The sequence below is a fragment of the Chaetodon auriga genome, chromosome 2, assembly GCF_051107435.1.
Source record: "Chaetodon auriga isolate fChaAug3 chromosome 2, fChaAug3.hap1, whole genome shotgun sequence".
Lineage (NCBI taxonomy): Eukaryota > Metazoa > Chordata > Actinopteri > Chaetodontiformes > Chaetodontidae > Chaetodon > Chaetodon auriga.
The window spans coordinates 25052964-25068754 of NC_135075.1; the positions used below are offsets into that span (position 1 = coordinate 25052964).

At 44.2% G+C, this 15791-nt stretch overlaps 1 protein-coding gene across 4 annotated transcripts in view; it reads left to right on the forward strand.

Moving 5' to 3' along the window:
- ephb2b (eph receptor B2b) overlaps positions 1-15791 on the forward strand; it is a 115870-nt gene that overhangs the window by 49510 nt on the left and 50569 nt on the right. For all 4 annotated transcript variants that reach the window (XM_076742955.1, XM_076742964.1, XM_076742972.1 and 1 more), the window contains exon 3: positions 5167-5851. In XM_076742955.1, the coding sequence (XP_076599070.1) occupies positions 5167-5851 (685 nt within the window). The remainder of the gene's footprint in view (positions 1-5166; positions 5852-15791) is intronic.

The window sequence follows — 15791 nt, forward strand, 5'->3', positions numbered from 1 at the left end:
TCTGTCAGTGATAGAGCGGTGATATGTAATGTGGCTCTGGATCATGACGCTGGTTCAGGTTAATTCAAACGCTAACGACAAGCCGTGATAAATACACAGCTCATGTGAAGTCAAACAATGAAACTGTTAAATCTTTGAGTGCTCTGACAGCGTGTTCACACTTGACTGATGTGTCACTCTATTCTGACCAACAGTGGCTCAGAGAACAGGCTGATTCCTGCTGTAGTTGTCTTGCACAGCAGTAGCTTAACTATAAGACTTTTGGATTTATAGATAACCTACTTTGGATTCATAAAAAGGGTCGTAATATAATGAAATGACCTCTTGAATTCCAGCTGACCCTTGTGATGAGTGCAGTAACTCATTTGTTTTTGGGGTGAATCTTCCTTTGGTCCTCCAAACAGCCGTTTCACAATCATTCAGACGGCTCTGTACGACTATAATCAGCGTCAACAACTCCTCCACTTCAGTTGGCCAGACGGATCTATTAATCAAAAATTTGCTGGGGTGTTGACGACCAGTGGCCATGAAGAATGCAGTTGTGGTCGGCTTTTTTGCAGCCAGCAAACTTGTTGACCGTCTGTCTGCATGTTGGCTAAGTTTTCCCGGTTGCGCAGACGTACAGGAAATTGAGAATTCTGACAACTTGATTGTGTTGCCTGCAATATGAATGCGTTGTAGGAACACAGTAGTCCCTGCAGAGCAATAGAACGGGGCGACGTATCAAAAGCCGTGTGTCTGTTTGTGGACTCTTGGCTGCTGACGTTTGCCTGACTGTCCTTGAAAGTGGATATCTTTGGACATGAGGCCAACCTCAAGGCTTCTCTACTGTTTTTTGAGTTTTGCCTTTGAAATTGTTGGGAAATTGGTTTTCTCTTTTGAGTCCGTGCGGTTGTTGTTAATCACTTTACGGCTGTGACTGCTGTTAAGATCTGTCTACAAATGCACGACTTCTGTGTTCTTCAGCACTGAACGCTGAACCCTTCGGTGCTTGCCTGCTGTAAACCCTTTTGGATTAAAACGTCAGTTAAACGGACAAGACGTAAAATATGAAAGTGTACCATAGCTCCTGCATGCTTACGGAGGAGTTCGGTAATTAGCTGTTACAAACAGGCTCAAGGACAGCCAGACGTATTTCATCGTCTGCGGAGAAAACTCTGGTCTATAATTCACTCTTGACCATGCGTTCCGCTTGGCTGAACAGATAAAGCAGAGACCTGCTGTCAAGGAGACGTATGGATTGCAGGTCAGCTGAACTTTTCTGTCTCTCTCCTGGAGTGGCAGAGGAGATATTGATTCTGAAGCTCATTCACATTGAGCGTCACTGAACTGTAGCACCTCGTATAACTCCAGAGGAAGAGAGGAGCAGCTGAAATATAGTTCCTCCTAACCCAGCCGAAGCGTAACCGCCGCGATCTATTTTCACTTCAGACAGGTTTTCTGTGCAGGGCATGTGTCTCTCAGTGCTGCTGCTTTTGCATAACATAAATTACAGGCAGTCAAGTTAGTGGATCCGAGGCTGCTGTGGGAAAGTAGTTTTATTAACAAAGAGGAGATGACCTGACAACAGTTGAGACAGCTGAAAACCAGTTTAACTGGCAGGATGATAAATGTGCATGAATTTGTTTTGGGAACGGAACAAAGGCAGTTGCACACGACTGTTTGATCTAAATTTACTATGCGTTATCTACAGAGCAGGTGTGGACTGTCACCAGACAGATACACTGCACTGCATTCTGCTCTTAATGCTTATTCTGTCATATATTCGGCTAAATATAACACCTGACTGGGTATAATTCAAGAGGCAAACTGTCACGTTGTGCTCATTTAACAGAATTACTCGTCATAGTTGAAATATCAGATATCATATTCAGGAGCATTCCTCGTGTTCGTCTTCGTCTGCTTGGAGTAACGGAGAGGTAACACCCAGCAGGTTAAACCAAACTCTGAAAAACATTGTTCAGCCCAGGATTATGAGTTTCAAGACCCCAACGAGAGCAATTAAAACATGAAACAGTGTCTTTTTGTTTGGAGCCAGCCGTGCGTTTCACACCACTGGTTGTTTTTATCATAAGAGCGTGTTTCTGTGTTGTGTTTCTCACATCCAGTGTAGCATGAAGAAACCCTTTGCTTGTTGTTTACCTTGAAGTCTTACGTATGTCTAATAACTTTGAAAAATAACCAAAATGTTTCAGAAATGCAAATGAGCTCTTGATGGTATTTGCTCTGCCTTTGGTTATTAAGAAAAAGCCTTTGATCTGGTCTTAAACATTTATTTACTTCATGTTATAGTAATGCACCAGGCGATGCACTCAGCCCCGTGGCTGTTGATTTCCACACTCCGAGAACAAGAAAAACAACATTTTGCAAATGTAACAGGATCTCGGCAGAGTAAGGTGGAGTTTTTGTTTCCATCATCGTCTGAAGGCAGCTCCTCCCCTCCAACTAATCCATTTTGACGTCCACCACCAGGGTTACCTCCACCTTCTGTACTTAAAACACATGACCACCCTTTTACTGCACTCTCTGTGAAGAGCCGAGGAAAGAGCTGTGAAAATGAAGACGTTTCTTCTAATTTCACACTCTGTGCTTGATCGTTAGGCTCTTATTATGCCCCATTTGCTTCCCTCCACTGGCTGTGATGAAAGCGGGGCAAAGAGGCCATGACAGGACAAAAAGGGGCCCTCCATCAAAACACATTTTGTTTGGGGTCTTTTTTAGCCTGGCTCAACCCTTCCCCCCACATCACTGCCAACACTTTCCCCTGCAGTTTCTCCTGTCTGCATCCCTCATTAGCAGCAACCCCCACCTGTCTCCACATTCATTTTATTAAACTGCAATTGTCCGACGCGCTGTGCTCTGTAGAAGCGGACTGTCCGCTCTTGTTTAATTGGCCCACAGCCTCCCCACTGCTCCTCAACAAGTGGGAAGGTCAATGGCTGCTCATGACCTGCGATCATGATGTCTGCCAGTACGGGCCAAAAGACAGATTTATCCTCAAACCGTACCCCGAGAACCTGTAGCTTCTGCAGTCATGTAATAATTGCTTTAGTTGTTGTAGACAGGAAATGTGACCACGCCGCATCAGTTTGGTGTGATGCATCAGTGGAAATACACTTACCTGTAGTCTGATATTCTTTAGGAGACATTTGCATTACATTTCTACAGCTAAACTGCCGTCGTTACGATCAAAATATGTTGATTTAACATGAAAACCCCCTGTTAATAGGCTTTTGTAAGTGGACCTACAGTCACTTTTGATAAATAAGATTCACATGAAGAAGTTCTTAGTGTATATTTTTTTTCTGTTAAGCTGCATTCCCTTTTCACATTATTATTATTATTATTATTATTGTTCTTGGCTTCACATCAGTCTCTTCTGTTTAGCTTGGCTCGTGCGATGGTTTGGGCCTGGGTCAAGCCAGCATCACACAAGCAGTGATTAATTAGGACATGGGAATTAAGAACCAAAGCTGTTCTAATTAGTCAGAAAGTGTTTGATAGAACGCCGGTTTGCAACAAGAGGGGTGACTTTCTTCTCCCAACCCGTCAAAATCTGTCAAAATCCTCACTAAGTGGGCACTAATTTGAGAAATTATATCAGCTGTGAAGTGAAGAGTGAAGGGGGGAGGTCGAGCGGTGGGAGCAGTAGAGGGTGCAGCTGATGCGAAGTGGCTCTCTGGGGTTGAGGCCGTGGTTCTCGGGGCTGAGACGCCGAGGTCAAGGTCGCGACCTGCTCGGTGGTTAGAGCGCATGGTGTTTAAAGCTGGTTTGATCCATGGCCAAGGGGCAGGAAAGCCACAGAGGTTGCATCTGGAGTCTGTGCAGTCAGAGCGAGTACTCAGCTTGGTGGCTTTGAAGTAGACCTGAATACCCAGAAAACCTGAGGTAAAATTTGCCCCTTGATTATTCTTTATATGATTACCTGTGTAACATGATTAGATCAGTTCAGTATGACTTTGATGGTGGAACGTTCACGTCCCGTTTCCTCCGTGCTTCACTGCGGAAGGAGCTCTCACTGCACTGTCAATAACCCGTTCCAGTTTGTGCTATGAATGTGTCCTATTAAGACAATACAAAAAGTAGGACACACTATCACATAAACCAGAACCTCCCTGCTCTGCTCAAGCAACTTAATGTCACGTCTCCAGTTTCTCTGAAAGTATTACAGGCGTCCTCAGTGAGGGAAAAGCAGGCGGTAAACATCAAAGCTGTCTGCCCGTTAAAGTAGGGCTCATATTTTTTTTAACGTTCCAAAATAGTAATGATAAATCTCCTCCCTGTGAATCGAGTATGATGTAAAAAATGATACCCAAATGAAAACTATATCTAACCATTAATTGCAGCCGCACATTTTGAAAAAAGGCAAACTGATTAAAGCTGCATTCCAAGCAGAGTCAAAGTCAAGTGACAGCTTCATGGTGACATCCTGCCTTTGTTGGATTTACCTGTCAAGAAAGCCAACGTACGAAGTGTCAGGTAACAGCTGACACCCAGTTCATAGCCAGTCCTAAAAATGAAACACTGGAGCTCATTCAGTAGTCACAGAGCAGCTGTTCTCATAGATTAAAAATGTGCTCTAAAGTCTTTTGCTCCAAATAACAATAAGGGTTCACCCTTATTGTTGCTTCTCACTAAAATAAGTAAATCGTCTGACTATTCATGTTTGGTAAAACAACTTTATTTATTTAACTAAACAAAGAGGAGAAAGGATCATGTATGTAAGCTGTAAGCAGTCTTGTTAATATACCAGTGTTTCCTCAAGAGATGGGAGATCGGGCTGGGAAGGCTGGTTCTCATTTGTTCCATTAGACTCATCTAATGCATCCATGCACACCAGGTTATTTGAGATATTTTGTTTCTTAGCAGCATGTAATCAGTTTAATCACAATATTGCCGTAAGCTGATTACTCCTGGTAATCAAAGTATTATAAAGTGTGCATGAAAACATTCTCGTTATTGCTGCACTATAAGCATCAGCGTGGCTTTATGACAGTTTATATTAATAGGAAACATGCCGACCGTTTACTGCTTTGCAGCTGAATTACACTTAATTGAAAGAGTCAGGTTAGCTGTGTGCCTCAGTGGCCAACTGTTTAGTTTTTTTCCGCCTAAGATTCTGCTTTCAAATGTAAACATGTGTTTCTGTCTGTCCCCGGCCAACAGTGGGAGGAGGTGAGCGGTTACGATGAAAACATGAACACCATCCGGACGTACCAGGTCTGCAATGTTTTCGACAACAATCAGAACAACTGGGTACGGACAAAGTACATCCGACGTCGTGGGGCTCAGCGGATCCACGTGGAGATGAAGTTCTCGGTCAGGGACTGCAGTAGCATCCCTAACGTGCCGGGCTCCTGTAAAGAGACTTTTAACCTTTATTACTATGAATCTGATGCCGACACCGCCACCAGAACCTCGCCAGCTTGGATGGAGAACCCCTGGATCAAAGTTGACACCATTGCAGCGGACGAGAGCTTCTCCCAGGTGGACCTGGGGGGCAGGGTGATGAAGATCAACACTGAGGTTCGGAGCTTTGGCCCCGTGTCACGAAACGGGTTCTACCTGGCTTTCCAGGACTACGGCGGCTGCATGTCGCTCATCGCCGTCCGCGTCTTTTACCGGAAGTGCCCTCGTATCATCACGAACGGGGCGTTGTTCCAGGAGACGCTCTCAGGAGCAGAGAGCACCTCCCTGGTGGCTGCAAGAGGTGTTTGCATCCCTAACGCAGAGGAGGTGGACGTGCCCATTAAGTTGTACTGCAACGGAGACGGAGAGTGGATGGTACCCATCGGACGCTGCATGTGCAAGGCTGGGAACGAGGCCGTGGAGAACGGGACCGTTTGTCGAGGTATGTTTAGCTCTCCTAATGTTTTCATTAAATCTGCTAAGCCTAATGAATCAGGCTGCTCTGCCATCATAACAGAGTAATCCAAACACTAAAGGACACAATGCGCAGTGTTTATGTCCGATAGTGCCCTCACTGTAAGCTGTTCCAGGGATTTATTATTCCCATTCTACTGATTGTATAAGCTAGTGATATACGGCCATGTATTAAAAACAGGCCATATTCTGCTGAATATAGCAATTCACATGATAATTCTGGTGAGGGTTTGATCTGAAAATAATACTGCTGCTTTCTGCAGTTGTGACCGCAGAACATGTGGAGTTCAGTTCTTCCTTCTGAGCTGCCTGAAACGATGGGAGTTGTTCTTCACAGGTCTTTGGTAGCAAATCACAAAAGCTTGTCAGGACACAAATTATTTAATGCTTTCCTTCCTGTGACCCTTGTAGCACATGTATAATTAAAGCCCAGAGTTTTACCTTTTTTTTCTATATATATATATAAGCAAGTACATTAGATGCCCTTTCAGAGTGTGATTTCGTTCGTAGGGATGTTCAAGGTTTTTCTTCTTTTCAGAATCAAAAAGCATTTCATCCTCCCCCAAAAGAGAAGCGCCTCTCTGTCTAAATTTAACGGAGCTAATGCTTTACAGAAATTCAAAGAAAACCCGAACAATTTTCAATCTGGAAAATTTGCGTGCTGACCTTTTGTTGGTAGAATGCCTCCCTCCGTCCATGAGGACAAAGAGGATATTTTTCAAAATTGCCTGCATTTTCCCATCAGTTGGAATCCCTCACAGGCAAATTGATTTGGCTTTTCAAAACATCGATGTACCCAACATTTACCTGTGCCATGCCCTATCCTCACTCTGGCAGGTGGTATTTGGTCAACGTGCTTAGATATCTTGATCACTGGAAACAGCACGACAGCGTGTCGCCTGCAGACTGGAGCCGTGCTGCTCCAGCCCAGCACAACAAACCACCCACCTGCGCTTCGGATCGGTGTGTTGCTGCCTCTCTTATGCGCGCCTGTAATTACAACACATCCCCCAGTGTCTGTGTGCTGGGAGGGGAAACGTGATGGGTGCTGCCTCACGAACACTGCCAGGCCCCGTTCAATGACTACTAATGAGGACAGGCACCGGCTCCTCCTCGTGGAACACAGGCCAATAAGAGGCATGTGAAGATCGCCGCTCTGCTGTAGCGAGCTCCTCCGAATCCACATCCCCGCATAATTACACAAATCTGCTTGTTTTTTGACCTACATGTAATTCACTGCATGTGATGGATTGGAACATCTCAGGGGTGTCCTCAGTCATGGTATTTTTTGTGCTGAACGGGATTATACAATTAAATGCCGTCAGTTCAACAGGGGAAGCATGTTGATTCATTTTCATCCTCGCGCCGCCGGGCATGAGACTTTTTCTCTGTAAAAATGTATCATTCCACCTTCCACCACAACCACCACGCCTGCTGCACGCTGGCTTTTTTTACCCGAAGCTCTACCAGAAGAAAAGCTTCACTGACTGCACGCTCTCTTCTTCGTCACCCCCGCTGCAGTCGTGAATGTTATAGATTTCAGCTCCGCAGGGCTCGCAGACAAACCGTAGTGACCCTGGCAGAAGCACATACAGCATACGTGTACGCAGACAGGTTTCAGCCGCGCTCTTTGTCACGTGGTCTTCTCCGATCGCTTGATGCAGTGACTGAATATTAAAGCTTCATGAAAATAATGCATTATCTGAGAGTGCAGCTGTGGAATGCAGCAGAACGCCACGCACAGAGATGGATTTTTATGGCTCCATACAATAGTTATGAGGCTCAGCGCAAACAACAGGGACGTGTGTATTTTACCAAGAAAGAAAATAAAACCGTTAAAAAGGATATTACTCTGTGGTGCCCCCACCCCCCACACCCCCACACCATTGTTCAGAGGCCCTTTTTGATGGAAGTCTGCCACCAGTTGGTCTGCTCTCTAGTCATATTCCGAGAGTCTGAAAGCTGATATCAGTGCTTGAAACTGTGGTCAGTCACTGCCTTTCAACTGCCAGAAGTTGGATAATGAATTGATCTATGAAAGATGCGCCTTTGCCTGCCGATATTACGGGGTAATGAATTGATTTGTGAGAGGTGCCCCCGGAGGGTTTGTAAGATATCCTCTTTCATAGCTGGATTATGGAGCCACAGAGATGGCATAAAGCAGTCAAGATGAAAGAGGCCATTTGTACCGCAATATTAATAACGCCACCATTGCTTTGTTCCAACATCTCCGCAACTAAACGTGTAATTACACATGTAACAATTAAATCCTTGGCAGGGATCCCGGCAAATAATTACGCTGTCATGAAATATGTCAAAATATTGACAATAGAAGGGGGTGCTTACATCAAATTGCTGGGGCCTTTTTTTCTCTGCGATTGTCTTACAAGTGAGATTAAGTTTCCTCACTAAGAAGTGGTGGGAGCGAAGGAAGCACACCAGGGATTTTCAGCAGAGATGGCCCTGAAAAGAGAGATCCCTCTTCCCCTCAGAGCCTTGAGGAGACGGTGCACTGCCACATGTTTGCCCTTGCTGTTCACTCCAGAATGAAAAGCATTCTCTTCAGTGGGGCACAATGAGAGCCATGTTCAGGGGTGGAATTGCAGACTCCCTTTACAATGTCCATGTGTGTTTTTGCACTGTAATCTGATCATCTAACCCCGTACCATTGTGAGTTCAAGGGTCTCGACTGTGGGAGCGTGGCTCGTGTTATAGAGAGCGAAGATTTAGATTGAGACAATCTGTCACAGCGACGGTGACAGCTTGATTCTTGTTTGGTCATGTTTTCATTAATGACTGTATTTGGGGGGAAAAGAAAAGCATTGTAAAACAGGCAGTGTAGCTTTTGTGGCCCAGATTTGCTGTCAAACAGCATGACAGTGGATAAAAAAATGCAACTATTACATATCCTGCACACTCCTGCACCAGTGGAAATAATGGTGTGAAAAATGGTTTTGGTGAAAACGATCAGTTTCATACTTCCACATGCACAGGCGGTGACACTGTTCCCAGATCTGTATAACAGACACACATGACAGGCCCCATAAAGAGTCAGCAAGTCACATGAATGATAAGCGTTTTTAGGTCAAAGTGTGAAGAATTCAGAGCAACACTAGCGTCTCTTTTAATGTCAGCCTTTTGATGAGGTCTGCACCAGTGGCGGGTAGTGGCTGCTTGTAAGTGAGGTTCCTGCAGTTGCACCCAGAGCAATTAGATTAAGGAGGAAAGGATTCAGTAATTCTTCAGCCAAATGTGGGTGTAGATAAAGAGAGTGAGGGAGATCGAGTGCAAAGGTAGGTGCCGGGCAGACATGATTGGATAGACATGATTGCATGGAAAAGAGGATGGGAGGAGGTGAAGGCAGGAAATGAGTCCCCCTAACCCACTGTCAGAATCCCAATTATTGCAGCCTTTTCGTCTGGAGAGGGTTTAAGGGTGGAAATCAGCGTAGCACAGACAAATCCGCACCGCTGCCTTTATTTCCCTGGGTGCCTCCGTCTTTAATGGCAGCTCTAATTGACTAACAGCGCACGTGGGGGACAGCCACGCTGACGACTGGATGACTGTCCTCTGCGCTGGAACAAGACACAAAGCAAAACAAAACAAACACACCCCCTCCAGGCTTTTGCTGCATTGTGCATTGTGCAAACAAAGATGAAGGAAGGTTTGCATTGGGCTGCAGTAACAGAGAGAGGGGGAGAGAGAGAGAGAGTGGGAGAGAATAAGAGAAAGAGAGAGGGAGACCAAAATGTCAACAGTCTGCCTACACAATAGGCATTCACACAATATTATGTTAAAGTAAAAGCTACACTTATTCTCTGAGATTGGTGGCTGCTTCAGCTGCTGTTAGGAGCCATTTAGTTAAGCATAAGGAATACAAATTAGGGCCTGAACAGATGTTCGCTGCTGCAACATTCGTCTGTTAAATGGCATCATGGACGCCGTGACTTAATTTCTGCATCATAGGTGATATCGTTTAATTTTCATTACTGATCTTTTCATTTAGACCCAATAACAGGTGTGTGATGTGTGTTTGAGAGAGGTCGGCTCTCTGGTCTGCACACACTATGGGATGTTTCAACAGCAGGAGGCAAACAGGCGCGCTCTAAGACATGTCGTTCTGTGTGCAGAGGCCCCAGGGAACATTCAGGAGCCTTTATTCCCCCTTCCCCACTGTCAGGGGATTTCAATATGGCCAGGTGCTTTCTCTTTCCTCTGTCCGCCTGTCTTCGTTTTCTCTGTTTATTCTGCACCCTGCACACATCCATACAGCAGAAGAGAGGGATAAAACAAACAAACAAACAAAGAGCCTCTAATGAGAAGAAGGAAGAGCTTAATGAGAGAAAGACACTAAATTTAACACACATGCAGCCCTTCACATTCACAGAACAGCGCATGAACATGATGAAAATGAAATGCGCTACCAAAGAGTGCACAGTCACGTGCGCACACACGAACCTTGTATACCCACCCACTTTATCATCCTCATTTTCACAGCACATCCATCATATGCGGATGTGATAACGTGACCTACGATCCCTGCGAATCTCCCTGAACTCAAAGATCACGGCCTGTTAAGCCTGCAAACGTTTTCCACATGTTTTTGCACATGTCGGGCTCGGCTCCATATGCCCCTTCGTCACACTCCTCGTTATCCCACACCATCTATTGAATCTCAAATTCAGACAGGATGACCTCTCATAATGCGGGTACCTCTTTCGTCTGCGTTGTTGGTCATCTCACCGACTGCAGAGGCTTCCTGCAGGTCTGGTTCTTGCTTGTAACACCTACCCCTGTCTCACCCTGAGCCCCAAGACACCAGACGGCCTGATGACCACAGACAGTTTTCTGGTGTTTCTCCATGAGAGCAAAGCTGAGGGACAACCCTGAGACCTTCTGGTTTTGTTCATGATAAATTCGCCTTGGACGGGCTGCACTGACACTGAGGAAATGAGAGCCGTGCAGTATACAGAGATCCCTCCATACGTGCCTCTCTTTTCTCATCAGGGACAAGGCCGGGGCTTTGTCAAAACATCCCCGTGCGCTCTCTCTCAGATGTCCTCGACTCGTGGCCTGTTAGAGGATTCAAGTCGCTCTCTCGGGTAAGGGAGACTGATGGATCAAGCATCTGTCTGGATAAAAGATGAGAAACAATCGGGCTCATTGTTAACGACAGGAATCCCTCTCGAGTATCCGTGACCTTGTTTTCCAATGATGTATTAGAACTCGGTCAACATTGAGAGAAAATTGTGGTGTCTTGTGTTGTGTGCCGTTGACCTACATTAGAGCTATTCTAAAAGTGAGAACGGAGAGAAAGCTTCTCCATTCCTAACATTGGTGGGATGTGCCACGTGTATTCTGCGGACGTAGTATCCCAGAGATGAGCACAGTTGTTCACACACAGTTAACCCCTTGGTCATTCACTAAGAAGCTGAAAGGCTTGAGTCTATATTCTGCTTCACACCGGATGGTCATGCAATCTCATACAGCATCATAGTACTGCAACACTAGATGCTCCACTCATGAAGGTGCTTACTGCTGTGGCATGCAGTCCACCTGAATATGTGTCCTCCAAAGCTGAGCGTAAATCACAAAAACATCTGTTGGTTATATAATTCACCAGCTTTTCATTGTGTTGCTGTTCGGTTCCTTTGAATCCTTTGACAGTTGCCTCCTTTGAGAAGAACTTCGACGACTGCGACTTATGTAACTATACGACTGCAGTCTGCAATGCCCCTCAATTTGACTTAGTACTAGTACTGTAGAGGAGAAAATAGACGTTTCATCCACCATGGAGAAGGCTCCAGAGGTATAATGGATTCTAAAATAAGTAACATCACCCTCCAACAAAGATCTCTCTCCTGTTAAACTTCAGGTGATTAAAGATTAAATGGCTGCATGGGTGAGGCAGAGAGATGGGAGGGTAGAGATAGATCAGAATGGAAAGGCAGCAGGGGAAGGGAGAAATTAACAAGGACACACGAAGAGCTCGGCTCCTTTTCTCTTCCTCTCATTCTCTTATCAGTGTTCTATGCCTCACCGCCCATCAACATACTGCACTAATAACCAAAAGAGATCATCTCCTTTGAGCAGCCTAAAAGGGAGACATCACAGCGAGAGAATATTAATGCTATAATGTTTTGACTTCCACTGAGGGATTACTTATTCTGCACCAGGCAGATTTCCTGATACAGCTTCTTTCAAAACACATTATATAATTTTTTAAAAAGTGTGGTTGTCAACCTAAAAATAAGGCTGCTCGCATCAGTTCTTGAAAATAAGACTTTTTTTTTATGTATATGTGTGTATTTTAACTGTATTCTATGAGAACGTCACTTGTTTCTGTTTTACATACAAACAATGACGTACTACTTTAAATATGGAGTGGGTACACAGTTAAGAGATGTCTGTGTTGCTGTACATAGATTATCTGCTCGACACTCAAAGGTCCACTTGCTTTGTAGCATGAGTCAGCATGTACTGTAAATCTGTGAGCTGTCGATACATCTCTCTTGCAGTGTCATTAAGATAAATTCCTGTGCATTTGATTACTTGGCAATCAAAGTGATTTAGATTCAGAAAGTACACCCCGCTGTTCTCAAAGGAAAACAAAAAGGCTGAGTCCAATTAACAGCTAATTCCACTGCCTGAAACCAAATAAGAAAAACCAACAAACAGAATGTATCCTTGGATTCAAGGGCAGCATCTCCGTTAACCTCAGTGAATCCCTGTGAGGTGATCGTGTCCACACGAGCTTTGTCTACCCACCGGGGCCTCAGCCATGTTTGAGCAAAATCAACATCCAAATCAAGCAGTTTATATTGAGATTTATTTTACTTTTGGATTTAATTTCGAAATGTTTAGAAAGCCACAGACTAATGTCAACTCAAACGTTGGACTGGCACAGCAAAGGATTCTGTCATCATCCTCCCTGGGAGGTTTCTGAGTGGTGTTTGAGTTTGAAATTGAACACATGCCTGTAAAGCCCCTTCAATGTAAAGTTAAGCTCTCTCCTGTGGAGAGCCACCACTACAGGATTGCACTTTGCTGTCTTTGCCAATTTACCACCTGTGTGTTCCTGACTTCTGAGAGCATCCAGGTGAATGTTTTTCAGACATATCGCTTACGTTATTAAGTATCAAGGCCCAAGAGATATTGATCAAAGTGGAACACCTGCACACTGACTTCAAACCACACATTCGTTTGAATAGAAACAGTTTAGATCTCAGTCAGATCTTTGCCAGGTTAAAAGAAGGCCTGAAACTGCCTCCCTAACATAGAGCAAGCTAGTGAACTGTAGCAGATGGAGCACGGAAAATTGTCCAGATACCCTACGAGCGATGTTGCAGCACGAGGAGGGATGAGGATTTTTTTTTGTTTGATGTCGCTTATGATTTCCTCCCTCTTCAAATGAGTAAGCTAACATCGGCTAAGGTAAGTTACCTTTCGTCAGCCCTGTTTCTGTATAGTTTTCTTACTTGTAACTCCCAGTGGCTCGCTGTGAGGGAAGGTCCTAATGAGCAATTTCCCCGACATTTAAACAGAAGTTTGAACTTGGACTAGAAAACCCAGAAAACTGTCAATATTGAGCACAATTTAATTTGTAAAGTACAACTTTGTCACAAAAAATATTGTTTAAATGCTGCAAGATTTGAATTGCCCTCTGGGCATTTGCACACCATTAATGTACATCCACTAAAGGTGTTGTTGCCACTGACAGACTCAGATTGTCCCTATCCCTGCAGAGATGGACCTTTTTGTTAAAGAGTAGGATCCTTTTTGTTTAACCAGAAACAGTCGCTGTATCGCTCTCCCAAAGCCACCAGACTCCATTTACAGAAACAGCCATTTTATCATGGTAAAACACACTTCATTCAAACTTGACAGAAACCAGATAAGACTCATCAAAGCCTTCATCTTTCACTGTTCCGACAATCACTAACATCTTTGATTTGGTTGAAATAAACCCTTAATTCATAAAATTGGGAGAGGAATGAGAGGGTGGACATCAGGGAAGTGGGGGGGGGAGCAAAGTGTTGAGCAAGAATATGGGAACCATGAGTATCTGTAGCAGATTTCGTGGTGTTCCATCGAGTAATTTTCAGATATTTTTAGTTCTGGACCAAGGTGGTAGAGCAACCGGTGGATGGACCGATTGGCATTGCTGTCCATAGAACATTGCTGCTAGTATAATAATGAAGGTAATGCAAAGTAAAGACAGATAAGTCAACGTGTATGTCTTTGGTTCACAAAAACGCTTCATATTGCGTGTGTTTTTTCCAAGAAGCATTTTTTCTTTTTCCCATCACACACTGTCATATTGTTTGCAGTATTCAATAAGCTCACACCCTGCTCTTGCTTGTTTATCATAGTACTCAATTAAGGCTGTAATTGTGCAGGATGAGCGTACTTGATGCTGGGCAGGAAAACAATCTTGGCTCCAGTGGCCTGGTTAATTGTTGAAGCCTGGTTGAGGGGGATGGTGTTCTGTTGCTGCAGGGGACAGCTCTGCTTTGTAAATGGACTACTTACAGAATTTTCTGGATGTTCAAACTTTTTTGCTTCCCCTTGGGCAGCTGCTAAGCAAATAAATTACTCAATATAATGAGCTGTTCCACTCTCCTGCGGAATTCCCAAGCTTTCGGCTGAAAGGTACAGTTCGACACGCCTTTTCTCATTCTTATACCTCTTGTAAAGAACTGGGTTCATCTAAAGGATACGGTTCTTTTTTTTTTTTTTTTTTTTTAAACCACGCTTTGGAAGATGAAAGGCGTAGCACAATCCGCCAGGCTAATCCTTATCTAGTCCGTTAGAATATTCCTACCAGTACATTGTAGTATGTACCAGTGGTTTATGGGTGAGAATAATCTCACCATGCTCCCACTCTTCTCCCACCTCTTGGTCTTTGCCTTGTGATTAGTGCTATTTTCCCACAGTTTATACTGTAAAGCCTTTAGGGATTCTCTGTTTATACAGAATTTATATGGAGAAGGAGGAGGTGAGATTGTAAACAACAAGCTAATGAGAAGGCTGCTCTGTTTCGCCTTGTGTGGAAAAATAACAGTCGCTTCCTGTGCACCTCACAGCATGAGTTACAGCACAGTGCTGGGATATCATAATGTTTTTATGTCCCCATCATGTTTGAAAATTAGACAGTAATTACTGCGTAATTTCATTTTATTAGACTGAAGTATATTCTTTCAATTCCATGTAATTGGAGACCCCACAAGTTTGGGGTAATTCTAGACACCATAAAATTTACTCCTAGGCGGTTTCTGTGCATTTAGAGAGGTCAATAGCAAAAATAGGATTATTTCCAGGAGAAGACTAACATGCTATCTAAAGAATACGTCAGTATACTAATTTTTAGTAAACAGCTGAGCCCCAAACTGTTGATGGTTCTATGTTCAAGTCCAGTATAAAGCTATAGTTCCTGCAGAGCTGAACTGATAATATATCACTTCTGCGTAATGGGTTTTATGTATTGATGTGAAAAAGAAAGAATTTGATTTTCAGGATTTGATTTCCTATTCACTGAAAACACGGGTTTGCTGCACAGCAATGCTGTAGGTAACATGTACATATAGCTATATTACTCAAAGAGAGGCTGAAGTAAGAAAGACAGGAAGTGAAACAGTGCGACACAGTCAACAGGCTAAACAGAAACATCACGTACAAAACTCCTCCGCGCCGGCCATTAACCACCCGCCAGTGTTTCCTACAAAGCCTGGATTGGCCTTGCAGCATATTGATGCCTGGGAAATGCTCACTTCGTGCTGGGACCAGTGTTCTGGTTTATTGTGGTCATCTTAAGGCTGTGTGGTCTCTGCAGAGTTATTTTGGCGGTTGAGGTGGGGGAGAGATCAGCGCATTTTCATGTGCGGGCTGTTTTCATTACACCCCGCCAT